Source organism: Pteropus medius, unplaced genomic scaffold, assembly GCF_902729225.1.
Source record: "Pteropus medius unplaced genomic scaffold, Ma_sr-lr_union100, whole genome shotgun sequence".
Classification (NCBI taxonomy): Eukaryota; Metazoa; Chordata; class Mammalia; order Chiroptera; family Pteropodidae; genus Pteropus; species Pteropus medius.
In genome coordinates, this window is record NW_024354875.1 from 24,234,598 (window position 1) to 24,261,057 (window position 26,460).

A 26,460-nucleotide genomic window follows, 5' to 3' on the forward strand; every position below is an offset into this window, starting at 1 on the left:
TCTTGCACCTAATCAAATCTTTGTTCAGCCCCTCTAAGGAATTTTTCACTTCAGTTGTTATACATTTCAACTCCACAATTTTTATTTTTAAAAATTATTTGTCTCTTTATTGATATTATGTATTTGGTGAAATATTCTTATACTTTCTCTAGTTTTTTAGACATGGATTCCTTTAGCTTTGTGAACATTTAAAATATCTTATTTATGGGCTTCATTAGGAATAGTTTCTCTTGATAGTTTTTACTCCTGTATATGGGCATTACATCCTTGTTTGTATGTTATCATATTTTTAAATTTTTTTATTTTGAAAACTGGACATTTTTAATACTAAAATGTGGCAACTCTGGAAATTAGATTCTACTCTCCTCGGGATTTTTGTTGTTTGTTTTTTGTAGTAGTTCTTAGTTTAGTGACTTTTCTGAATTAATTCCTTCAAGTCTGTATTCTTTGTCATGTGTGACCACTGAAGTCTTTGCTCAGTTGGCTTAGTGGTCTGCTGACTGGACACATTTCTGTAAATGTCTTTAACTAGTAAGTCTCCTAGTCTTTGCTGAGAGTCTTAGTTTGTGTGTTGGCGCATGACCTCAACACTCAGCCAGGGAATTTACAACTCAACCTTAGTCTTTACTTCTTATATAGCTTCTCGAGGTTAGCCCCAGGTGAGAACGTAGGGCCTTCTCAGGTCTTTCCTGAGCATTCACATAGCCCTAGTCATGCACACAACCCTAAGCATGAAGATTACCTTTTAGATTCCCAGGAATATGTTAGAGTTTTTTAAAGTCTCTATGGACATCTCATTACCCAGCTAAATACTTTGATTCAGCTTGAGCAAGGGTGCTCCAAACAAAGCTGAATGATTTTTGATCTTCGTATTTAATGTTTATGGGGGAGCCACTGGTGAAATTCAAGCATAGGGGTATGACTGTGTTTGTATAGAAGAAAAAAAATCTTTGCCAGTGAAGTGAAGAATGGATTGAAGTGGGGAAGACTGGAGGCAGGAGGATTAAGGAGATTATTACAGCATTCTAGGGAAAAAGTGACGAAGGCCTGAGTTAATGTTGAAGTAGAGAGAATGGAGAGAGGGGAGTAGTGGATTGGGAAAGCAATTTTACAGAGGAGACACTTCATGATTTCCAGGATTATTAATTGGGAGGCCAGTGGAAACAGCTGAATAAGAGGGAAGTGTCTACTCTCAGGTATGATTAGGGAAACTTCTTGAAGATGGGATCGTTGACCTTCCCCGCCTCCTCCAAAAAAAAAAAAAAAAAAAAGTAAATGAGGTTTGGGAGAAAACATAAAGACGAGGATCCAAATATAATTATTATTGATGATTAATCTATATACTTTTTAGATGGAGATGGAATACTTTGAGAGAGAAATTCTGTGTAATTGTACCACTCAAATAGCTTTGGATTCAGATGCTAGAATCCCTTCTTCCCCTCCACCCAGTAGATTCATCACCATTCTTGGTGTAGGAATGTTTTAAAGACATTATTTAAATTAGTTTGTGTGTTTGTGTGTTAAATGCTTATTATTTGCAATGTTATTTGACGAAGTCAGTGGGACTTGGTAAACATACTGCCCTAAACAAAGACTGCATCTAAGTGTGATATAAATTTCCAAGTCAGTCATTTCTTGGGCCCTTTTGCTCTTAAATCCTAGCAGAGCAGATGATGGATGTAACGTTGTTCATGCAAATTACATGGAGAAACAAGAGCAAATGATTCCTTAAGCACTGTAAATTAAACTGAGCTCAAAACAGGTGGTTTTAACACTTGGTAAACGTTGGTTTTCTCTGAAATCCAATGCTTGCAAAGCGGTAAAGACAAGACCGTGGGAAGACTGCGCTACGGAAAAGAGCATCTGACCGATTTCCCCTTTTTTCACACCCCTCCCTTTTCTCTTTTGCTTCTCAGATTACCAAGTTAAGTTTAGTTCAAGTAAACCTTTTAGTTTTCGAGTGAGGCCGCGGTAAAACACCAGAACGAAAGAGATTCTGATCTCGGTAGTCCTGAAGTTTTGTTTCCCAGGCAGTCACCTCTCGGGCTGGATAGGCCGGTGTCCTAGATCTGGGCAGGAGCCTGCGAGGAGAAAAAGGAGGATGTTTGAGAAGCCGGGGCAGGCCAGGCACTATCCCGCCGCCCACTCCCAGCCGAGAAAGAAGATCCCGGTGGCCAGCGCCGTCTGTTCTCTGCGCCCCTGCTGGGACGCCCTCTCGACTCTCGAGTCGCCTCCAATTGGCCGTCGGGGGAACGGAAGCCGAAGCGGAGCAGTGAACCCGGAAGTGCTTCGCGGCAGAGGCCCGGGCGACTCTTTTGAATGGAATCGGGCTGATTCATCGCCGGTTCGCGGAGCCAGAGTAGGGTCGAGCCTCAGACCGTGCCGCCACCGCCGTCGCCGCGTCACCGCAGCTGGAAGACAAGGGTCCAGACCGCGGCCTCCGGTCCCGACCGCCCGCAGGTAAGACGCGGAAGGCAGGCCCCGGAGGTCCGCGGAGACAGCCGCGCTAGGCCGCTGTCAGCCCCGTGCTTTCCTGAGTCACGTTGCCCAGCCGAGTTGTCACTGGAGGCCCGGGCCCTAAGGGAGGAGCTCAGGCTCCTTCGTCCTTTTCTCCGGCTACTCGGGTTTCTGGCAGAGTTAGGTCTAGATGTGGTCTCCAGCTATGCTGAATTCACATCTTGGTAACCAATCCCTTCCTGCATAGGGATAACCGGTGTTTATGGATTCTATTTGCGCTCAATTGAGTTTCTCACTAAACGCATGTTTTCTTTATTACTTGTTCTTCACTTGTTCTTCCCATAGGCCTTGACCCTTTTTCTCTTGGTGTTAGGTTTTCAACTCCAAAAAACAAATAAAACCCCCAGAGATTCACTGGTTTTTAATCTTGAAAATCTTCAAAACAAAGTGTAGTTATTCCTGCAATGCCTTTTAACTTACTTTCAGTTTATCCTAATTGAATTATTGTTGGTGAATTGATTACATTTCCTGTTTTCAGTAAAGTAGAAGTCCGCTACTGTGTGTTACCACTTGGAACTAAATTTCGTTGGTGACATTACTTAGCTTCTGTCAAACTAAGAAAAACGTAAACTTTTCGAAAGCGTCTGACTATAAATCTAGTGACTGAAAAATTCTTGAAATTAAGATCGTACCAAAAGTTGATAAAGATTTTCGTGAGAAAGATGGCAAAGAGGCTTTAAAAATTAGCATAGAAATATAATTCTAGGGTGAAAATGATTTTTTTCACTGCTCACAAAAGTATGTTTTTAATACTACTGACAGTGTTTATGAGTAAAGTTACAAGACAGTCACTGGTAATGTTGAAATAACAAAAAAGAGCTGAATACGATTTTAGTGGAGATAATTAACATAATGGTGACCTTGTGTCGTGTAAGCCTACCAACCATGAAAGTTTAATTATACATGTTTCAAACAAATTGTATGGGTTATTGTGCATTTGAAGAGATTAAGATACATAGTGGCTCAGAATTAACTACAGTTAAGATGTGTTTAGTGAAGTGGTATTTAGTGAAAAACCTGAATATTGTCTTTAATTTGTCTCAGAACAAAATTACATCTGGCCATCAGAAGGAGGTTTTGAAGTCATGATCTTTTAATGAAGCCTCACCTGTTGACTTTGGAAGATTGCTTAGAAAATAATATATTGCTGTCCCAGTTGAAAGGTTGTGTTTTTAACCTCTATGACATGGGTTCATCCTATTTTTTTGTCATGTAAACCGTGTGTTTAGTATCTAAGTTCAGAACCCATGTTTGCAAATCAGTAACAAGAAACAATTGTGCTTTTATTTGTTTTCAGTTTTATAGCAATGTTTGTTTCATAAATCAGTGTTCACCTGTGAAAGCTTTACCCGAATACTCGTGATTTCTTACTCATGAACTTGTCATATACTCTATTCGTTGCACTCATTTGACATTGATATTGTTTTATGATATTTTGGTGTCCCCATGTGAGAATTGGATCCAGTAATCTCTTCCAGCTCTAAAATTATTGAGTACTTACTGCATATCCTAGGTACTTATTAGGTGCTTTGTATTTATTCTTACAACAGACTTGCAAGATAGGTATTGTCTCCATTTTATAGATGAGGTTTAGAGTATAGAAGAAGGTAACTTGTTCCAGATCCTTTAGCCAAGTAGGTTTTGAAACCAGGATTCAAATCTGGATCTGATTGGCTCCCGAGCCTTTCCAGCTCTACATTGCTGTCCTTTTGCTTTATGTATTTTTCATGAGTTTGTATAATGCCTTCCCAGGAAGACTGTAAATTCTTTCAGTGTGAGCCACTAAGTTTCTTACTGGCTTTATTTCTGTATCACTTATTCAGAAGGTAGTACTTAATAAATGTTTTACTTGAATGCTGTAGTTAGGAGCCACCACAAGAAATACTTATGATAATTCCGTCCTTACTATTTTAAACTAGGGAAAATCTTGCTTGCAAAATCCTGTTTATATAATTAAGTTTAATGTTGACTCTGTATTTCTTATGCTGAAGAAAGCCCTTAAGAATATGAAAAAAGTTCCTAATTACTTTCCACAAATCAGAGTAGAGGAATTAGAAATCCAGTGAAATCACAAATATAAAGTAGTTTAAATAAGATTTAGCATCAGTCTGAGAAGTAATAGTATTTAACTGCAATATGGACAGGGGAATGAAAAATGAAAAGTGAACTAAGAAACAGAATGATAAACCCAAACAGCTAAGGGCTTCTTGATTTTATTTGAATTTTATAAATTATTGGGATACCAATAGTTGAAAAGTTAAAAAAAATTGTCACATTCTGAATTCAGATTAAGATAATTTTGAAAGATCTGTTGTTTTAGGGTTATTTATAGTTTCATAAATTTCCTGTAAATATTTTAATTCTAACATGAACACAATCTATGTCAGGTTCTATTCAGATATTAATTTGGGAGATGAAAAAGTGGAAAATCATTAACCTTTTGAAAGTACTGATTCTTATTTTGTACTGTTTTTACTAATTAGGATACATTTCTGTATGCATGACATATTACATATAAACACTTTATTCATATTATCTGATAATCTTTTAAGTAAAGTTAATCATATCATGAACGACCCCTGAGTCCTCAACTTTTTGATAGGTATAGAAACTTGGTTTAGCTCCATAGACCTTTCGTATTGTTTCTTTCTAAGAATTGGAAGTATTCTCTTTTATGTTATAGTGTAACATTCTAATTTTATGAACCCCTTTGTTAAATTCTGCAAAATGCAAGTCCCTCCTCTCCATTGCGATTCACTTATTACTGTAAAATATGGCCCGTGTTTTGAAACTCACTAAGTGGCAAACCTGGTGGAAAGAAGGAACTGTGTAGGATGTACTGTAGATATACTGGTGCTGTGGGATGCTTGTGCTGATAACAGCAGCTAGCATTCATTGTTTCTGTATGCCAGACATGGTGTAAATATTGTTTATGTCCATTGTTTAATCTTCAAAACAACTCTATGAGGTGGATGCTGTCATTATTTCCATTTTGCAGGTGAGGAAACAGAGTGAGAGAAGTGGCTGACCCAAGGACACAGAGCTAATAAATGTCAGAGCCAGAATTTGAATATTGGTATTCAGACTGCAGTCATAGCTCTGAACCCTCATATACCAAGAAAAATAGTCATCACCATTTACCATCTCGGTCCAGTGGACCTTTTTGCACTTCTTACACCGTTAAGTCATTTTATGAATAATTTACAGAAGTAAAAATTTTAGAAAAATTTTATACAGATTTTTATTTTGTATTTTCCTGGTTTGGAAGGTATGTGTACCTGAAATAGACAACATCCTTTGTATGTAATTAACTGCTCATCATCCATCATGCGTAAACCTGGATCATGTTTATCTTGTAAAGATCAGCTCCACTTTTTAAATACATCTCTAATAGGCCCTATCTTATTATTTCTTCTGGTTCTTCTTGCACTTGCAATACATGGAATGTATATGTGTGTTAAAATAAACATAACCTAACATTTATCATTTTAATCATTTTTAGATGTACAGTTCAGTGGCATTAAGTATGTTTCCATTGTACAAACATCACCACCATCCACATCCAGAATTTTTTCACTACCCAATTGCAATACTTTTAAAACATTGACAGCTCATAATTTTGTTGAAGTGAGGATGGTCATCATCTTTGCTTGTAAAACATTTTTATTTTAGATTTATAAACACCAGTTAGAGTTAGTCCATGAAGTTTTTTCATTTCTACATTATTTCCTTTACTCACCTTTGCGTTACACTTGAGCATTTTTTCACATATGAACTGTATCAACATAATAAAAGATAAAAGAATATGACATATCTCTTTAGCAAAAGAGTTTGTAAAATAGTGTGTGATGAAGTCCTGTTGAATACCTGACTGGATGAGAATGTCATATTTCTTTTTTGCTCTTAGAAATATATTGTTGTTCACTCACTGATCCTTTCAAGAAATACTTTATGGAGACAAAATTTACATAACATAAAATTAACTTTTACAGTGAACAGTTCACTGTCATTTAGTATATTCACAAAATTTACATAACATAAAATTAACTGTTTTACAGTGAACAGTTCACTGTCATTTAGTACAGCTGTGCAGCTACTACTTCTGTCTACTACTTCTGTCTACTTCCAAAGCATTGCTGTTATTCTAAAATAAAATGTTTTACCCAATAAGCAGTTTTTCCATTTTACTTCCCCTGCCTCCAAGCTCCTGGCAATCACAAATCTGCATTATATCTCTCTGGATTTATATATTTTGGATATTTTATGTAAATGGAATTCATATATGACCTTTTGTGCATGGCTTCTTTCACATAGCATAATGTTTTGAAATTTATTGACATTATAACATGTGTCAGTACTTCATTCCTTTTTATAGCTGAATAATATTCCATATGTTCCATTGTTTGACTATACAGTACTAGAATTTATTTTTTTATCCTTTGATGGACATTTGTTTCTTCTGTTTGGCTGTTGTGAATAGTGATGCTATAAACATGCATGTACATGTTCATGTTTTGAATACTTGTTTTTAATTTTGGGAGGTGTATACTTAGGAGTGGATTTTTAGGTCACGTGGTAATTCTATGTTGAACTGTTTCCAGCATTCATTGGTTCTTAAGTTAGAAAGAATGAATCTAGGATGTTGTCATCTAAAGATGCATAATCTGAGATTTTGCTTATAAATCAGTTTTTCTCAACTGGGGGTGATTTTGCCCTTTCAAGGGGACATTTGGCAATGTCTGGAGATATTTTTGATTGTCATGGCTGGCTGGGTGCCACTGACTGGCATCTAGTGAGTAGAGGCTAGGAATGCTGCTAAACATCCTATAATGCACAAAACAGCCCCCTACAACAAAAAAGTTTTTTAGTTATGAATGTCAGTAGTGCCGAAAAAACTGACTTGTACCATCAATTTTATTGTCATTATTAGAGACTAGACTTCTTTCTTTATATTCACCTTGCGATTCTCTAATAGTGAAACTTTTTTTCCCTTCTGTCAGTTCTTCTCTCTTTGCCATTATTGGTAGAATATGGACAATTCTGAATTCTCGACTGTGTTCAATGAAAGCTAAAAGAAGACTACAAAGATGATGTCTCTAGTCTTTTATATCTTTTTGAAAGATGAAGCAATGCTGTTGGCAGCACAATAAAAACTGAAAAATGATACAATAGCTGCAATGTATTTTTCACTGTTGCATCATTTTGGATGATTGTTATTCTTCCATTTTTGTATTTTAGTCTTTTTTGGTATAGTTGGGAATAATTAAGAAATGATGAACTAATTCCTAGGATGACAAAACAGCAATCTTTCAAGACATAGGACAAAAACGTCACTAAGATTCCATAACATTACAGATTTGTAATAATGTTGCAATGGGCCTATTTGGTAATTGCACAATGAATTTTGTTCTATTTAAAAATATGAGTACTTTTCTTTGAAACAGCTCTAGAAAGACTTAAAAGTCATGAAATATCAATGTTTACATATAATTAGAACTCAAAAAAAGAAACTTAAAAACAAAATTTGGATATAGGATTAATCACTATGTTCTGTAGCTCTCTGGGATGCTATTTCATTCTATATCCTCTAGAAATGGTGATTAAAAATCAATTTCGATTTCTGTTTTTAGGAATTTTGCTTCTTTTAAAGCTGTTGGCATATTTTCTTTCTCAGTTCTCAACAAGATTATATCTGATTTTATTTACTTTTTATAGGAAAGAGAGAAAAAAATACTTGAGAAGAATCATACTTGCCAGTATTATCAACAAATTGAAGCTTAACACCACAGGAGTTGTAGTTACTGACCAGGTGAGAATTAAGAATGTATTTTACTCTTACCTATTCTTTCAGGAAGTGATTTAAATATCTTATGAAAATGTATCATTTTTAACATATCAAATTGTAAATCAGATAACCAGATTTTAAGGCTCATGATAGTCATTGAGATAACTATCATTTTAGTTCTCGTTTGCTTTTTGTAAACAAAAAAAGGTAGTGATAAATTTAGAACATTTATCAATATATTTCATTTCCAAATGTTACTATTTTTATTAAATCTGGTTATCTTATCTTAAATGTTTTAGTTTGTTAAATATTTTTTCCTGTTTGCTGAGACATCTAATTTTGCTAAAAACACAAATTTGACCTGCCAGATTTTCTTTCCCTCTGCTCCCCACATCGCTCATATATATTCACAGCATCTGGAGTCTGTGTAAAGTCATCAGAAACAACACAGGGGGAATAGATAAACTGAACACAGCTGGGAATTGACTTTGGCCTGGAATATATATAATGTCTAAAGTGTTCTGTATGTTGTTAGGGTTTTTTTCCATTTGTTTTTTAAGTTTGTAAGCTTGAAATGGTCCAAAAGAAAAAATTTTCCATTGCTAATATATTCTAGAGAAATGTCTTTAATATTTAAAATATACAAGGTTTTTTTTTTTTTCTGTCTACAGCCTTTAAAAAGTGCTATGTATTGAATGCTGTATTTGAGTTGAGGAATTTTAATGAGAATTTGATGGAGATTTTATATGTAAATGTTGCTATTAGAAGTATGAGGTAAGGCTATTAAACAGAAATTTTGTCTGGCCTGTCAGGTTTTCTTACGTACCTTTTCATTTTTTTAAATGAGTTTATCTGTTGGGAATCTCCCAAACTTGTTGAGCGAAAGCCAAATACAAAAGTGTGTGATTTCATTGATATAAATTCAAAACAGCAGAACTAATGTATGCTGTTAGAAGTTAGAATTCTACCTTTGTGGGTGGTAGAGACTGGGAAGGGGGCATGAAAGATGTTCTTAGGTGCTAACTATTTGTTCCTTCATTTAGGTGGTGCTTATGGGGATTTGTTCACTTTGTGAAGATTTCATGCCTGTATCGTTTGTGTACTCTTTTGTATGTGGTCTTGAATAAAGTTTGCAATGTTAACACTGCAGCATTAAATTGTAAGCAGGATTCAGCAAACATGATTACACTGTAATGATCATAAGTATATTATTGAATTTTAGTTTGTATAGCAGTTCTAACTAGTAAAACAACATGGACAAATGACTAAACTAAACTCTTAGCATTTAACTTAGAATATATTTGTACTAATACCATTTTCTAAAGCATATACTTAGGAAGAAGAGGACTTTTAAGACATAGTAGCAAGTAGAAAACAATGTTTCATTCTCACGTTTAAAGTATTTAGTTGTACTAAATATTAATTTTTATAATTGGATTACTCTTCTGTGTATTTGAGGCCATATTATTACCTTCGATTATTTCTTGCCTTAGATTTCTTCTGTGAATTTTTCAGGCTTATAAGAATGTCTTCTGTAGTTATTCCTGGCATAAAAAAAAGAATCAGATTGATATTTCAAAGTTAATCCTCTCTGTATTAACTCTAAAATTATAATTGAGAACTGCAGCTGAATTTCCTTAGTGAAAAAGGTGTATATCTTCTCAACATCTGAAATAACACAAAATATTTGTGTAGGTTCTAGGACACTATCTTAATGTATTTAATGTTTATAATATTTCTTTTAGTATAATGAGTTCATTTTTTAAAAGCCTTTGATGCTAATTCAGAGATCCATAATCTGCTCACAATGTCTTTCACATGTAGTTTTGATGATAACTGACAAGCTGTAAGTTAATTAGCACAGAACTTACTAATGAGGATGTTAAAATTTAATTTAAAAGTGAGGATTTTTATTTGTACACTCTGGACAAATTGAATGAAATTCAATCACATATGATTAGCATTTCAGGCAATTTTTCCTCATTCAGGTACTTTATTAGATAACAATAAGAAAATATAATTAACTAAATGATAGCAAAGTTTTGAAAGTATGCTAAGATTGCTTGTCTTTAAAACTGGGGATAACCCAAAACCAAAGCAGTAAAATAAGGTCTGTTAATTAGCATGGAAGACAGCTTCTTGAATTAATATGTGGTGTTAATTAACAGGAAGTCTGATGTTGTGTTGTAATTACCACCAATATTTTTGACATACTGAGTGACTGAAGGTGAATTATATAGATAGCAATTGAGTAAACACTTTTGTGCTTAGGAACGTTTTCTTTTGTTTCTGTTTTCTAGAAATATGGACAGACTTCTTAGACTTGGAGGAGGTATGCCTGGACTGGGCCAGGTTAGTATATAGACTCAATATTTCTTTGTAAACTGCAAGCCTTTCTCTAGTTATCCAAAGAGAAAGAAATCACTCCCAAGAAAATCGACTCATAGATAACCTTATGGTAAGAAGCTTACGTTATCACTGGTTGCTGTACTGTAACACTAAATAACATGTGGAGAACATTTTCTATTAATTTAATTTTGTCCTAGGAATAAGAATTTTCTCTGCTTTGATTTAAAATTTTGGGATATATTAGATTATCAAATTTGCCTTTTAGTGAAAAGACTAAGAATATCCTATTTCTGGGTTTACAATGTAGACTTTAGAAGTAACATATGAAAAAGTAAACCTGGTATACTCTTGGTAAGATCCAGAAAAGTGACCCATAGATTATTTGTATGTACAGTGTTAATACTGATAAATTTCTTCTAGTGATACATGGCTGAATTAATAACTAATATCTCTCTATAAGTTTGGTATATATGATTTCTTTTACTTTCTTATTAAAATTAAGTGAGTTTTCAGTTGTTTTAATATTATCATTTATCTTGTTCTATGCTGTTGGGCAAATGGCCTCTAGATAGATTTCTATCAGGGTATTTTATCTGCTTTCAGCTAAAGAAGAAATTTCTGCCTCTTTTGAGTTCTGTACTGATTATCTTTCCAGTCCTCCATTAACAAAAGGGATGACTATGTGTTGTTCCTTTTCTAAGACTTTAATGTATTGTTTTATGACCAAATTTTGGGAATATTTTTATAACTCACCTTTAGAACCCTTACAGTTACCAACTTTTCCTCATTTCCATAGCGCTATCAATGACTGTCTTTATTCACTCAAAGTAGTCTATATTTTGTGTAAGAAACAGTTTGCGATTTCTTGAAATTTTCAGTGTTTTAGAGGCACTTTTAATAATTCTTTGATTAGCTCTGTTTATGACTAATAAATATTTTAGAAAGTTGAAATCATTTTGTGATTCTGTATTGCATCTTTGCATAGGCTTCAGTTATTTTTCATTTACTTTTGTTAAGTTTTGAATATTCTCATGTTCCTCTACTGTCTGCCTGTTTATTCATGATTCTTTAATTTTGTAAGATGTAATTCATTCACTTAAGATCCCTACGGACCTCTGAACTTGACTCTTCCAAATCTGTTTCCATACTTTGTAAATGTTCTAGATACCTTCTAGAATTTCCCTAACTTATTCTGAAAGTAGCAATAACAATGTTAAGGCATGTAAAAGTGTCAGAAGTGAGTTGAGGTGGTATGTAAGTACTGTAGATTTACCTGCAAATTACAGGTAAGGATGTTGCTTTAGTAGAATTCTTTAAGGGAAGTTGTATGAAATTTAAATACCAAAATAACTTTCCTTAAACATTAGATGCAATAAATTACATATCCATGTTGGAAATCCATGCTGAGAAACTGCTGGACATGAAATAATGGTTTTACTGGCCACAAATTGAGCTGCATCATATCTCAGTGACCACTGCAAACCTTTGCATTAAGTGGACAACTAAGTATTGGCTTAATAACCTCTCCTTGGTTTGTGATCATTTAATCAACCCTTGTATCCTCAGTTTGTATTCTTATTTGAACTTAAAAAACATTACTTGAGAGTCTTTCATTTCATGTATGTGTTTCATCTTCCCAATTATTCCCAGACTCTCAAGGGAGTAATTTGCAGTGTTCTAATTTCTGTGATAGCTCCTTTATCGAATAGGTTTTCAGTGATTAAATTTTCTTCCTTAAATTTTATTCTACTCATGTTCTAGACTAATTTGACATATACTTACAATGTTACTTCTGCAACCTGAAATGTTAAGTGTATTATCTTTTAATAATTCAGAGATCTTTGGATTGATAATAGCCACTCTTGCCATTAGATAATCTATAGCAGCCAAAAAAGTAGAAAAGCAGATATAATACAAAAATCAGTGGAGAATGTTATTATTTTACTACTTAATGGAAAAAGTAGAATTTCCTCATAAATAGTTTCCATAAAACTTGCTGGTAAGTTTACAAATGGCTCTTTTAAAACATAGGAATAAGAGCAGAATAGGATTTTCTATCCATTCTAAGGACTCTTACCTTTCTCTGAGTAGAAGTAACCTTTCTCTTTTCTCTTTCCACTTATTCTCTGATCCTATCCTCTCTTGAAACCTTGCTCATCCCCATCAGTACCCCTCCTCTGCCTACAAAGATGTTTAAAAGTCTCCTGGATCCAAAAAACAACAGAACTTCACTGCATCCTGCCATTATACCTTTTCTTCTATTTCATTCTAGAATTCCTGAAATAATAGCTTATACTCAACGTATTCTACTTTCTTTTCCATTGACTCTCTTGAGATTATATTCTGGCCTCCTCCAATACTATACTGAAATTGTTCAGATTGCCAAGTCTTTTTGGCTACTTTTCTTTTTCAACTAGACTAGTATTTCACACTGTTCACAATGTCTTTTTTAAAACTTTTTCTTCCATTAGCTTTATTGTGGTACTTTTCCTTTAGTTCTTCATTATGGCGCCCATACCTACAAACAACTTAAAGTTGTATTGTTTTTAATATTGCATTTTTTTAAATCTTGCATTCTTAGATGTTAATACTTGGACAGTCGTAGTCTAAAATCATTAAATCTGTCAACAGTCTTCTACTTCAATGTAACTTATCAGTAGTTTAAAGCAGAAACAAACAGATGTTTTATTAGAACTATTAGAATTTGTAAACAAATAGCTTTAAATTGCAAATGTGTTTTTACATTTACTTTGCCAAAGTGCTTACAGACTTGAAATTACTAAAAAAAGGTGAGATGATTGAATTAAAAGCATTTACTGCTGTGATTTGGCAACTTGATTATCTTTGTAACTACCCCAACTTAGGTCTTGGCAACTAAACTTTTTCCAAGAGCAGAGAAGACAAAACCAAAGAGATAGACATAGCTAAAACATAGTCTCCAGTCTCTAAAAGTTTTAGTTCAGGTCTTTGGGTTCATTTTAGCTTCAGAAACAGTCAAAGTAAGCATAAAAATAAATGAAACTTAAATAAAATGTTAGTGTCATTTATCTTGTCTTGTATTTGAATTTGTTAGACCAATATTTTGAGTTTCTGTGTGTTGGGTGTTGCTACAGGGAATTCCAAGGTAAGCAAGAACATAGTTATTTAATCTAGGGACCTTACATTCTAGTAGTTATATGGCAATTATGTTTTAAGTGCCTGCCACATATTAAATACTTTGAATGAGTGAATACTAGTGCTCGTTATAAGTAATGTGGCTTGTAAGTACAGTGGATGTAGGGTTAAATTTTTTTCCACAAAAAAAAGGAAACATGGACTTGAATTGAGGAGATGATATTTGAACTAAATTTTGGGATATATGCCAAGACATATTCAGAAAGGCTGGAGAATAGGCGATATGAGGGGAAATAATAGTAAAAAATAGCTGGTCAAAGACTTTGGAGTAGATTATGAAAGATGTTGAATGCCATTCTTAGTGATTTTTACTTTTTTCATGTAGACATTATAGTTTCATAAAGATTTTTTTAGCAGAGTTGTGAGATAATTCAGTCTGTTTCTGAGAAGTAATTCTATTGGTAGTTTGGAGACTAGGTAGAAGGGAAGAGATTGAAGGCAAAGTCATCAATGATATGAAATATTTCTGACTTTTTACCTTCTAGGCACATTGTAGGATTTTACTTTTTCATTGTTTTTAAAGTTAGTCTGACCACGATTTTGCTTTGACCAATGGAATGTGGGTTAGAAATTAACAGGTCACTTTTAGGTGGAAGCTGTAAGAATCAGTGTGTAATTTGCCTACCCTGGTAATCAAGGACGCATGGAGATAGACACTGTCATAGATAGGTCACTGAGAAGAAAGTATGAGATATAACCTGCAAGTCAGAAATCCTGTGATTTTTATGCGACATGCCCTAATTTTTTTGGTCTCCAGTTTTTAAGAAACCTGGTATAGGTTAAACTAAGCACACTTACACAGGCCACGCGTTGCCTGAAAGTGATGAGTTTGCAGCTCTCTGATACAGACCTCAGTAAATTCCTGATGCAAAAATAAAGGAAAATATTGTAGATGAGAGAGCAGAGAAGGCTTTCTGAAAGTGGTGGGATGTAAGCTACATTTTGAAGAATTATTTCAAGTGGCTAGACCTAAAAAAATAACTTCATGAATTGGATATGATCTATTTTACTTGTTATAACTCATGAATTTATACAGTATGTGAATTTTGTATCTATAGCTAATAACAATTTTTTTGGTTTACTGTTATGTGCCTTGGAGGAAAAATGTTCATTATTTGTCTTTTAGGTTTTAGTCTAATGTTTTATAGAAAGGATTAATTTAACATAGCAATGGGGAAAAATGACTGGAATAAATGAAAAAATAACACCATTTTTATGGAAGAGGTATCTTAATTTCACATTCCAGTTCTTTCCAATTAATCATAAATTCAGTGTAGTTCCAATAAAAATACCAACTAGAATTTTCATGGAATTAGAAATCTGATTCTAAAATTCATATAGGAGAAAACAATCCAAGAATAGCAAGAAATTCTTAGAAGAGAAAATGAAACTTGCTCTAGCCAATATCAAAATATATGTTAATGATATATGACTCAAGGAGTGTTATATTGGTATAGAGATAGCCAGGTAGATCAGTTTAATCAAATAGAAAGCCCAGAAATAGATTTATGTTTATATGGGAACTTAATTTGTTATAGAGATAGTATTACAAATTGATGGGGAAAGAGAGGCCTGCTGAAGCAAGGAGCTTTCTCTATGGGGGGAGAACTAATATTAGATTTTTACTTTATGCTTTACACAAAAATGTGCATACTAAACGAAGACCTAACAGTGAAAATCGAACTTTATAATTTTGGAAAACATACACATCAGCATACTTATTATCCAAGAAAACCTCAAAACAACTATTGGTGAGAGCCCTTGTGCATTGCTGATAGGAATTTAAAATTGTGTGACCTCTGTGGAAAACATAGAATTACCATATGGTCTAGCAATTTCATTTCTGGGTATCTACCCCAGAAATTGAAAGCAAGAACTCAGATATGTGTGTACTTGTGTTCATAGCAACATTATTCACAATAGCCAAAAGGTGGAAGCAACTTGTGTCCCTGGATGGCAGAATGGATAAACGAAATATGGGGTGTGCATATTGTGGAATGTTATTTCATGTTAAAATGGAAAGAAATTCTCACATGATACAACATGGAAGAAATTTGAAGACATCATGCTAAGTGAAATAAGCCAATCACAAAAGGACAAAATATTGTATTATTCCACTTGTATGATCAGAGACAGAAAGTAGAATGGTGGTTGCTAGAGGCTGGAAGTCATATTGGAGTACGAAGTTAGTGTTTAATGGGTACAGAGTTTCAGTTTGGGAAATGTAAAGTTTTCTGGAGATGGATAGTGGTGATGGTTGCACAACAATATGAATGTACTTAATGACACTGAACTGTCTACTTAAAAGTGGCTAAGTTCTTTTTTTGTGGCACCTTGGAGATGGTCAGCTGCTTCAGGACGAAGCTGAACATCTCTTTCCCAGTCACTGGCTGCCAGTGGATGATGAACGAAAACTTCATACCTTTTATGAGAAACATATGGCCACGGAAGTTGCTGCTGACGCTCTGGGTGAAGAATGGTAGGGTTATGTGGTTCATATCAGTGGCGAGAATGACAAACAAGGTTTCCCCATGAAGCAGGGTGTCTTGACTCAGGTTGTTTGCCTGCTACTGAGTAAGGGGCATTCCTGTTATAGACCAAGGAGGACTGGAGAAAGAAAGTGCAAATCTGTTTGGGGTTGCATTGTGGATGCCAATCTGAGTGTTCTCAACGCGGTCATTGTGAAAAAAGGGGAGAAAGATATTCCTGGTCTCATTGATACTACTGTTCCTCGTTGCCTGGGGCCCAAAAGAGTTAACAGAATCTGCAAACTTTTCAATCTCTGTAAAGAACATGATGCCTGCCAATATGTTTTGAGAAAGCCTCTAAACAAAGAAGGATAAGAAACTTAGGACCAAAGCACCCAAGATTTAACATCCTGTTACTCCACGTGTCCTGCTCTGAATAAACAGCATACTAAGAAAATAAGGAAGAGGCTACAGAATACGCTAAACTTTTGGCCAAGATAATGAAGGAGGCCAAAGAGAAATGCCAGGAACAGATTGCCGAGAGACATAGACTTTCCTCTCTGAGAGCTTCTACCTCTAAGTCTGAGTCCAGTCAAAAATGAGATTTTGTAAGAGTACCAAATAAATAAGCTCAGACATAACAAACAAAAAGTGGCTAAAGTGGTAAAGTTTGTTATGTATATTCTGCCACAAAAAATTCAATTGCCATATCTTTAAAGTGAGATTAATAATATGTATCTCAGATGGTTCTTATGAGGATAAAATAAACTCAGTTGTGAGCATGTCAGGCACACACAGTAGATAGCTGCAAAAATATTTTTTGGAAGAAAGTGTTATGTCCTTATGACCTCAAAATAGAAAAATATAACTCAAAAGAGAAGATTGGTAAGTTGACTACTTCAATACATTACTAACTCTTTTCCCAACCAAGACAATAGAAACAAACTTAAAGTACAAACTGTAGAGGGGAAAAAGTTATTTGCAACACACTTATCTGTAACACATTTAGCAGAACCATAAATTAGTAAGACATAAAGACAACCTCATAGTAAAAAGAACATAAAATGGTAATTTGTAGAAGAATTGCTAACAAGCATATGGAAAGATATTCAACCTCACTATATATCAGGGAAATGAAAATTAAAACAAATATTAGATTTTTTTCCAACACAAGTCTGATGTATTAAGTGTTAATGAAGATTTTAGAAAGCAAAAATTCTCACGTAAGTTTTTTTCCTTAGGGTGGGCTGGTGTGAGGTGTGTGTGTGGAAGCTGGTTGAGGATTACATCTCAGTGCTTAGAACATTGCCTGGCAAATAGAAGATAATAAATAGATGTTGAATGAACACACCGTATGTGTTGTATAAATGATTAAAAGTCACTTTGGAAAGCAGTTTGACAGTGTCTAGTAATGTTGGAAATGCCCTAACTTCTGTGACTCAGCAATTCCATTTATTCACTTTAGAGAAACTCTTAACACATGTATATTGGAAGACATGTTTAAGGATATTCATTAAAATAGTGTTTGGATTATTGAAAAATTAAAAAACACTTAAACATCTATCTGTGGCAAAATGTGTTATGATGAAATATGCAACAGTTAAAATGAACTAGATTAATTTCTACATATTATGCATAATAGACCTTTAAACATAATCAGAAAAATTAAGGTTGTAGCGCAATATATACAATATGTAAGCATTAACGTTAATTTAAAAAACATAAAGTAACACTTTTTTTTAGAGTACGTAACTCTTGAGTAAAACCACTGTCCAAGAGAACTTTCTACAGTGATGTAAATGTTCTGTATCTGTGCTAAGACAGTAGCCTCTCGCCACATGTGGCTATTAAGCCCTTGAAATGTGACTAGAGCAACTGAATGTGACTAGAGCAACTGAATAACTGAATTTTAAGTTTCTTTTAATTTTAATTTAATACACACATGTAGCTATTGAGTCAATGTGATGTGAGTAGTGTGATTGAAGAACTGAATTTTTAGTTTTATTTATATTTATGTAATTAAATGTAGCTGTTTTATTTATATTTATGTAATTAAATGTAGCTGTCCAGCACAGTCCTAAATAACACACCAAATTCATGAGAAGGGAAGGAGGCTAGAGGAACTTCCACTTCATATGTAATGTTCTCTGTTTTTAAAAAGCCAACAAACTAAAACAAAAGAACATTAAATGATGTTAAATAACATTTTTCTTTAGTGCTTAGTACTTTTTTAAAAGCCACCAAGTAAAACAAAATCAGCAATTTCTTTTATTGTTCAGAACTTTGTCTCATGCCTTACTTAGGCATTTCATCTTTTCCCTCAGTCTTAGAGTTGAAGAGAATAACACTAGAGAAATTGCTGGAGGCTAAATCATGCAGGGTCTTGTAGAAGTTTCTCTTCTGAGTGAGTTGGGAAGTCATTAGAGATTTTTGAGTAAAGGAGTTATGCTTATCAGACTTAAATTTTTAAAGAACCTGGATATTCCAGAGACGAGACATAAGGCAAAAATGGAAGCAGACACAAGAAAGGACTGCCATACTGTTTTTAAATTGCAGATTATGATATTTATATTTATTGTATATTTATCTGTTAGAGAAATTCTGGTGTGACTTGAGCCATCATAGATTAATGTGTACAATTAATCATTATACCTGTCACATTTGAAATAAAACCATTTATTTACTACTGGCACAGTAGCATGAAAATGAGCAGGCTTTTACGAAAGGCTTTTTTGTAAGTTCTCTTTTTTGTTCCTTGAGTCCTTCAGCCTATTGTCCGTATTGACAATTTTTGTATATTGATGGATGCTTCTGGTTACCTTTTTTTCTCTTTGATTCTTTGAATAGCTATCCTGATGTGATTCTCTGAACATTTACAAAGACTTTTTCTAAACACTGGTAGATTAATGTGGCCATTTTTTTTCCTTTTAAGAAGTAGGTAAGGGTCAAGAAATTTTAATTGTTTTATTTCTTTGCTTAACTACAAATAGTGATTTTGCTTTAGAAACAAAGCAAAAATACAAGATGCCTTTAAGTTTTTCTCATTTGTTGCTCTTGTGTAATAATTTTATTATTTTTAAAAGTATAATTCCTAATCATTCTATTCATGTAATTGAGCTGATGCTTCTTTTGTAGAAAATTAAAAAAGAGATCAGGTCAAAAGCAAGCTAATTAGAGCATACACTTTCTAGTTGTAATTGTAGCATTATTCTTAATAGATATTAAACCCCATGAAAAATGTGGTGCTCCTGAGAGGTCTCAAATCAACTCCTGAGAGTTCTCAAGTAAAAGGGAAACGATTCCTGGTGGGGCATTCTAGTTAATCTGTGTCATTTTGCTTGAATATTTAACTGGGCTAGTCTTTGAAAGGGAAAGGTCTTTGACATTTGTGAATGTTAAATTTCTACTTTGGTATGAAATTACCCTAAATGATTTTGTTTGAATTCTTTAGAACATTAGGGAGCAGTGACGTATTTTCAATTACAGTGAAATTGTCTTTCAAAATTATTTAATCACATTCTGATAAAATAGAAAAAATTATGATAAAAAATTAAATGTTACGATTTTTAATTTGAAGTCAAGGATATGAAGTCAAGGATCTATGACAGCTGATATGCCATTTTTGGTAGAAAGAGTATATGGGGTGAGAAATGAGAAGATATCTCTGTCTAATATGGAGATGTTATGATCATAAAAATTCAGTCTGTCTTTTCCTTCCCTCCCCTCAACATTGTTTTACATATTTGATTCACTGGTTACCTTGCTCATTTTGTACATTGACCTTTGGGTTTCCTGTATTATACCTGTGTAAATAACATAACTTCTGATTCTTCAGTTCATGTTATCATTTAGACAGTTCTCTAGATAACATACTCGTTTAAAATCTAAGCAGACATGGCTAGTATTCTCTCCTACAACATACATTTAAGGTGGTTCTTTTCGGGATGTTATCTGGGTTGAGTGCCCTGGAAATCTGCCACCAGAACAGGGCAATGGTCCCCACTAGACAGCCTCCCAGTTCTGGTTTTCAGACTTGCCAGTGATTTCGCAGGTTCTTCCCTTCGAGAGACTGAACGCCACATGTGTTGGGCACAATGGGAGGCTTGGGGACAATAAACAAATTAATATTTATGGTAGTTATACTTTTCTCCTACTCATTGTATATACATTTTCCCTCTTTTTACTTGATTGTATTCTTACATGCCCGTGTTACCTCTGTGTTATTTCCTTGCGTTGAAAACACCAGAGCCTGAGTAATTGGAAGCAAAATGCTTATCAAGAGTAGATGGTAAACTGATAAAACCTAGTTTTGGCAAAGTACTCTTTCTGTTTTATAGAAAAGGTATTTTTTTACTTCATGGGAAACTACTTATTTCATTATCTAGTGGAATACATTTTTGTTACCATTATATAGTTGTGTTACTGTAGGGAGATAATTTTGGCTTTAGTTTGCACCTGATTGCACAGTTTCTGGCTGCTGTTTCCTTCTAATTTGCAGGTTCTGGTTACTATACACAATTCCTAATTTCTAGTTTATAGAGTAAGTGAGATCTTTGAATATTTTATAGCCCAGTCTTTTTATAAGGCTCTTTCTTGGAGGTTTCCTTTTGGGCTATGAGAATTGTAGCCATATAGGGAGATAGCAAGATACTCAGTAAGGAATGTAATTGTCAGTGGGATCTAGAGCAAATGCATGTATCCATAAAGAGAACCCACATATTTTGACAATTGTATTGAGATTTCCTTCTAGAATTTATAGAAGTGGGGTGGGGGAGAGGATGCAAGCCAAATGGACTAATGCTGAATGCCTCCCATGTTTTGATGTGAAGTGTTCTATGTATTTAATCTTCTCATTTAGTCTTCACAACAATTCTATATTGGTAAGCATAATTATTTCCATATTATAGGGTTGAGTCACAGAACTATTTAGAAGTGGAGCTAGAGTAGGAACACAAGTCTTTCTGATGTCAGAGCCTATTCAGCATTTCTGCAGGTAGATAATGTCTGTAGTGTTGTCATCAGCTATTTGCTCCATAAAGTAAAAAACTTTAAATAGTTTGGAATTTTTTATTGCAAAATGCAGGTGAAGAGTGAGATGCTTGCTTTTTAAATTTTAGGAAACCTAAAATTTTTGAGAGGGTTTTTCTTTATTCTGACATGTAACACTTGGTCCATGTTTTAAGAATATTTAAGGAATGAGTGACTATTTCATTCATTTTATTCCCATGATAATGTATATCTTGACATTGATAAAAGGTAGAGGTTACAAATAGTACAACTTTTTAATAAAGATTTACAGTTCTTACTCTTTTTAATTTATAAAAAATTTTCCTTACTATTCAGAAACTGATTAGTGCTCTAAACTAATTGCCAAAATTTGTTGTTTCATTAAAAATATTATTTTGAGAAAGGCTTCTCTTATTCAGCTAATTCGAATGACCAGTCTTGTTGTACCTTGACTTGTAATAATGAAAGAAGAGGTACAGAGAACTGTTTTATTTGAATAATAGACTTGCCAATTAGCCATCAAGTGCTTCCATCTGTGAAATTGTTGATCAGATGGGTTAGCTGGGATGTTTCCAGACTAGGGCATCATAAATGGCACTTGAAAACTGTCACTTTGATTATGAGGTTTCAAGTATTACACTGCTTGATGCTGTAGAACCTTTATTTCCTTTTGCAGTACCATGTTTTTTTAGAACATACTGATCCCACTTATGAATTCTGTGGCATCAAGAGAACTTGGGAGACCTGCCATTGATGTGAAGTTCTGCTTAATCTGCTGCTCTGGCCTGTGCTGAGATTAAACCAGAGCATTAACAGCTTCTTTCATGGCCTTCACAGTAAAGTTGTTTGGTGATCTGACTGGCACAGGCAGGTGATGCTCATCACTCGTGAGCCATGGAGCTGGCACACATTGGCAAGTTTCTCTGCAGTTTCTCATTAATATAAACTCATTTTCAAATGTCTCACTGCCTTAAATAAATGGATAGTAGTTTAAGGCCACATAAAGAGATTTCTACATGTAGTAATTATCTGAAATGAATTGAACATCTGCCTTATAAATTTTTAAGGATTTAAATTACAGTAATTACATTTTAAAATTTGTTTTCTAACAGCTTGAAAACAAATTTCTGGAAATAATTGTCATATGTTCTTCATTGTGCCACATCTTCCTTGTTTGGCCTTATATTTTGTAAGACATTTTCTTTAGTAAGTAGACTTCCTTGAATGATTGCGGATATGGATATGATTAGATATTGGAGTTCTTGAATGACATTCTTATCTGATAGGACTGTACTATGCTTTTGTTTACCACAAATCTAAATTCCTGAAATTTGGATAGACTTCCTGGTCACCAGTCTCTATGGGGACAGATTCATGCCCTCGTCACTCTCTGTTCACCAGGTTGGCCTTCTGTCTGCCCTGGCACAGACCTCTGACCTGCTCACATTCACTGTGGAAGGCAGTATGTACTGGGCAACAATGAACGGCAGTTCTCTGGAGCTAGGCTAGATCCAAACAGTGGCAGAGATCCATGGAGCAAGAAGAGAGAATGAGAATGCAATGTTAATGTGCGGGAATGCGGATGGTTTAGAATTCTCTTCCTATTCATTTTTCTTCCAGGGTGGATTTTCATATATTAACATCATCCCCAGGCCCTTCAGCCTTCCAAGGCTGACCATCTCCTAGTGAGAGAAAAGTATCTATTCAAATGTTTTGTTGTTTGTTATTTTTTAGTGCCTGACCAGTGTGCTTTTTTTTGTTTTCAAAGCTTTGGCTTTTCCCTCTCCTAGGCAAAAATGCCCAGCAGTTAGTAAATACCCTTGGTTAATCAACAGGTTTCCATTTTATAGGTGAGGAAATTGAGACATATAGCAATTAAGTAACCTGTTCAGTGTATTAGAACATTTGAAGAAATATGACATTTGAAAAAAATGTGACTTCAGAGCAGAACTGAAAGACTGTTCCCTTAAAGTGTTTGCTGTTCTGGAGCATTAAATGGAAGTATAAGAAAAGAAGAGAAATAGATGTGACAGTGTGACCTGTGCCTTTTGACCACAGCTACTCTTTCATGCTTTGTAAGCATTTTTTTAATGATATTTTTTCTGTTCCTGTTCCCTTAATTCCTCAGAAATATCTCTGTAATCTTTTTCATGATATCCCAAATAATATTGTGGGTAGATAAATGCTTAATAAAGTTAGAGTAGTGGTCAGGAGTGTATCTAGGAAGTCTTGGAGAGATGATTTCTATCCTTTATCCTGTATCTGTTATGCCTCAGAACTTCTGAACCTTTTTTGCTTCTTATTAGAATACCTCAAGGAGTTTTTTTGAAAACTAAGCCAAGTGTCTTCAAATAGGTAAATAGTTATTTTTAAGTATTATGTGACATGTTAGAGTTCAGAAATTATAACTTGTATATATTGAATAAGTGTCCTAGCCATTTCTGTCCCCTTCCTAGAAACAATCGCTGTTACAAGTTTCTATTTGTCCTTCTAAAGATACTCTATATCAGTGTTGTCCAATAGAACTTTCTGTGAGGGTAGAAATGTATTATATCTAGCTGCCCAGTATGGTAGCCACAAGCCATATCTAGCTATCGAACCCTGGAAATGTGAGTGGTATGATTGAAGAACTAAATGCTTAAATTTTAAATAATTTAAGTTTACATAGCTGCATTTGGCCAGTGGCTACTGTATTGGACAGTGCAGTGTACATACTTTATAGTATATCTTGGAATTGTGCCACCCCATATCCATACATATAAAACTGCCACATTTTCTTTAAATGATTATTTGCTATTCCATTTTATGGATGAATCATGATTTATTTAAATAGTCCTCTACTGATACACACTTAGGTTGTCTCTTAGCTTAATGTTTTCAAGAGGATATTTACTACAGCACTGGCAGCTTTGAATTTCTATGTCGCCACTTAACCTTGATCACCTTGGACACAATCTTTGAGCCTTGGCTTCCTTGTTTGTACAGTCGGTACAACGGTTCCACTTTGCAGGATTAATGTGACTGTTAGAAGTAGTGTATGTAATGGGCCTATAGAATGGTGCTAGAAGCTCAAATTAAGAGTGGTAGATGATAGCTTTATTGTTATTATTTTAATAATAAGGCTATCGCAAGCCTAGAGACTTATGTTTAATGTTGAATTGTGGCAGAACATACGAAGGCGTTTTTTAGCCCATTTTAGGTTTGTAAGTACAGACACTCTTCTCCCTTTTATTCACTTGACTTCTCTAAATTGCACATAGGCATCCGTACGTTATTTTTTATATGTGAATTTAGAATTTTTGTGTATCAGCTGGCACAACGGTTTACATTTTAGCAAGGTCACTGTCTTAATACAGTGTTGCTTGTTTTTGAATAGTTTATGGTATATTGGAATACTGATGGAAAACAAGAAAATTAAAATGCTGATACTATTTAGAAGCAGCCGTAGGTCCAAAAAGTATATGGATTATGGAAGCATATTATGAGTTGGGATACTTTTTTCTTTAGTATTTTCAGTGATGTTGCTTATTGGAAATCAAACCCTTAGAATTATATCAAAGAAGTAAAAACGTTGCAACTTGGTTCCTTGAATACAAGTGATTTTTACATTCTTAGTACACTGGTAAGTATTAATAAGCTCATTTTTAATTTTCCTTGATTTTATTTTTTATTAAGGTCTATTGTTAATACTTTGTACTGTTATTTAAATGACTTACTTATTCAAAATTATTTAAAGAAAATTAGATTAATTTTTAAAAATCAGTAACCACAATTTTCACAGGTATACAGATTAAGAACCAGTTTTAGACATGCTCTGTACATACAATGAAGGAAATGTGTCAGGGTTTTGTTTGTTTTTAATGTGAGTACCCAAAAGACATGTTTGTGAGTTAAACTCAGTTAAGAAAAAACAAACAAAATATGAATCTTTTTATATCTAAATTTAGTATTCCTAAAGTAAAAATATTGTACTGAAATTAGAATTGCTGTTTCTTGGTAGACATCAGTAATTTAAGTAGCAAAAGTTTATCATTACAAGTAGTAGGTGGAATAGTAGCAGCTGTGTGCCAGGCACTATGCTAATTGTAGTACATATGTTTTATCATTTAATTCCCATAGCAACCGGTTCTATGGGTATGGTATGATTACCACCATTTCACAAGGGAAAGTAAGTCTTAGTTTTAAGCAGTTAAGTAAGAATTCAACTTCATATTTAGTCTTTCTGATTCCAAAATATCTATGCCTCTTAGTAATATTTTAAGGTGTCAGAATGTGGATAGGCATTGTCATCCTCCTTATATACTGAATTTACTTCTTTATTTTTAATCTGGATGCCTTTTATTTGTCTTACTGAACTGACTGGAACCTTCAGTAAAATGTTGAAAAGAAGTGGTAAAAGTGGGCATTCCTTTCTTGTTCTTGATCTTAGGAAAGCTTTCATTCTTAAATCATCAAGCATAATATTAGGTGTATGTTTTTGAATAAATGTTCTTTATCAGGTTATAGAAGTTCCTTTTCAGAGTTTTCATCAGCAGTGGATATTAGGTTGTGTCACATCCTTTTTTGTCATCTATTGAGATGATCATATTGACCCTTTATCATTATATAATGAATGACCTTTACTCCTTGTAATATTCTTTGCTCTGAAATTGATATTAATGTAGCCATTCCAGCTTTCTTTTGATTAGTGTTAATGTGGTATATATCTTTGCCTGTCCTTTTCCTTTTAACCTATTTAGGTCTTTATTTAACCTGTATGAACTACCTTTCTTGTAGGCAGCATATAGGTAGGTCTTATTTGTTTTTGATCAAGTCTGATAATCTTGCCTTTTTAATTGAGATATTTAGGTCATTTACATTTAATGCAATTATTTATATGATTAAGTTTAAATCTATCATATTGCTATTTATTTTTCTTATTGGTTCTTTCATTGTGTTTTCCTTTTTCTGCCTCCTTTTACATTGAATTTTTTAATAATTCCATTTTATTGCCTTTGTTGGATTTCTAGCTCTAATTTGTTTTGTTAGTCTAATCCTTACTTTAGGATTTATAGTATACATCTTTAACTCATCAGTTTACTTTTAGGTGATATTCTACTACTTCACTTACAGCATATGAATGTTAAAATAGTATACTTTGTATCTGGACCTTTGTGTTGT

At 34.0% G+C, this 26,460-nt stretch overlaps 1 protein-coding gene and 1 pseudogene across 1 annotated transcript in view; both read left to right on the forward strand.

Moving 5' to 3' along the window:
• The first annotated feature begins 2,318 nt into the window (after positions 1-2,318).
• PSMD14 (proteasome 26S subunit, non-ATPase 14) overlaps positions 2,319-26,460 on the forward strand; it is an 84,418-nt gene continuing 60,276 nt past the window's right edge. Inside the window, exons 1-3 of the mRNA XM_039855950.1 lie at positions 2,319-2,460; positions 8,233-8,326; positions 10,603-10,654. Coding sequence (XP_039711884.1) covers positions 10,607-10,654 — 48 coding nt within the window. The 5' untranslated portion in view covers positions 2,319-2,460; positions 8,233-8,326; positions 10,603-10,606. The remainder of the gene's footprint in view (positions 2,461-8,232; positions 8,327-10,602; positions 10,655-26,460) is intronic.
• Positions 10,661-16,938, forward strand: LOC120597179 (40S ribosomal protein S6-like; annotated as a pseudogene).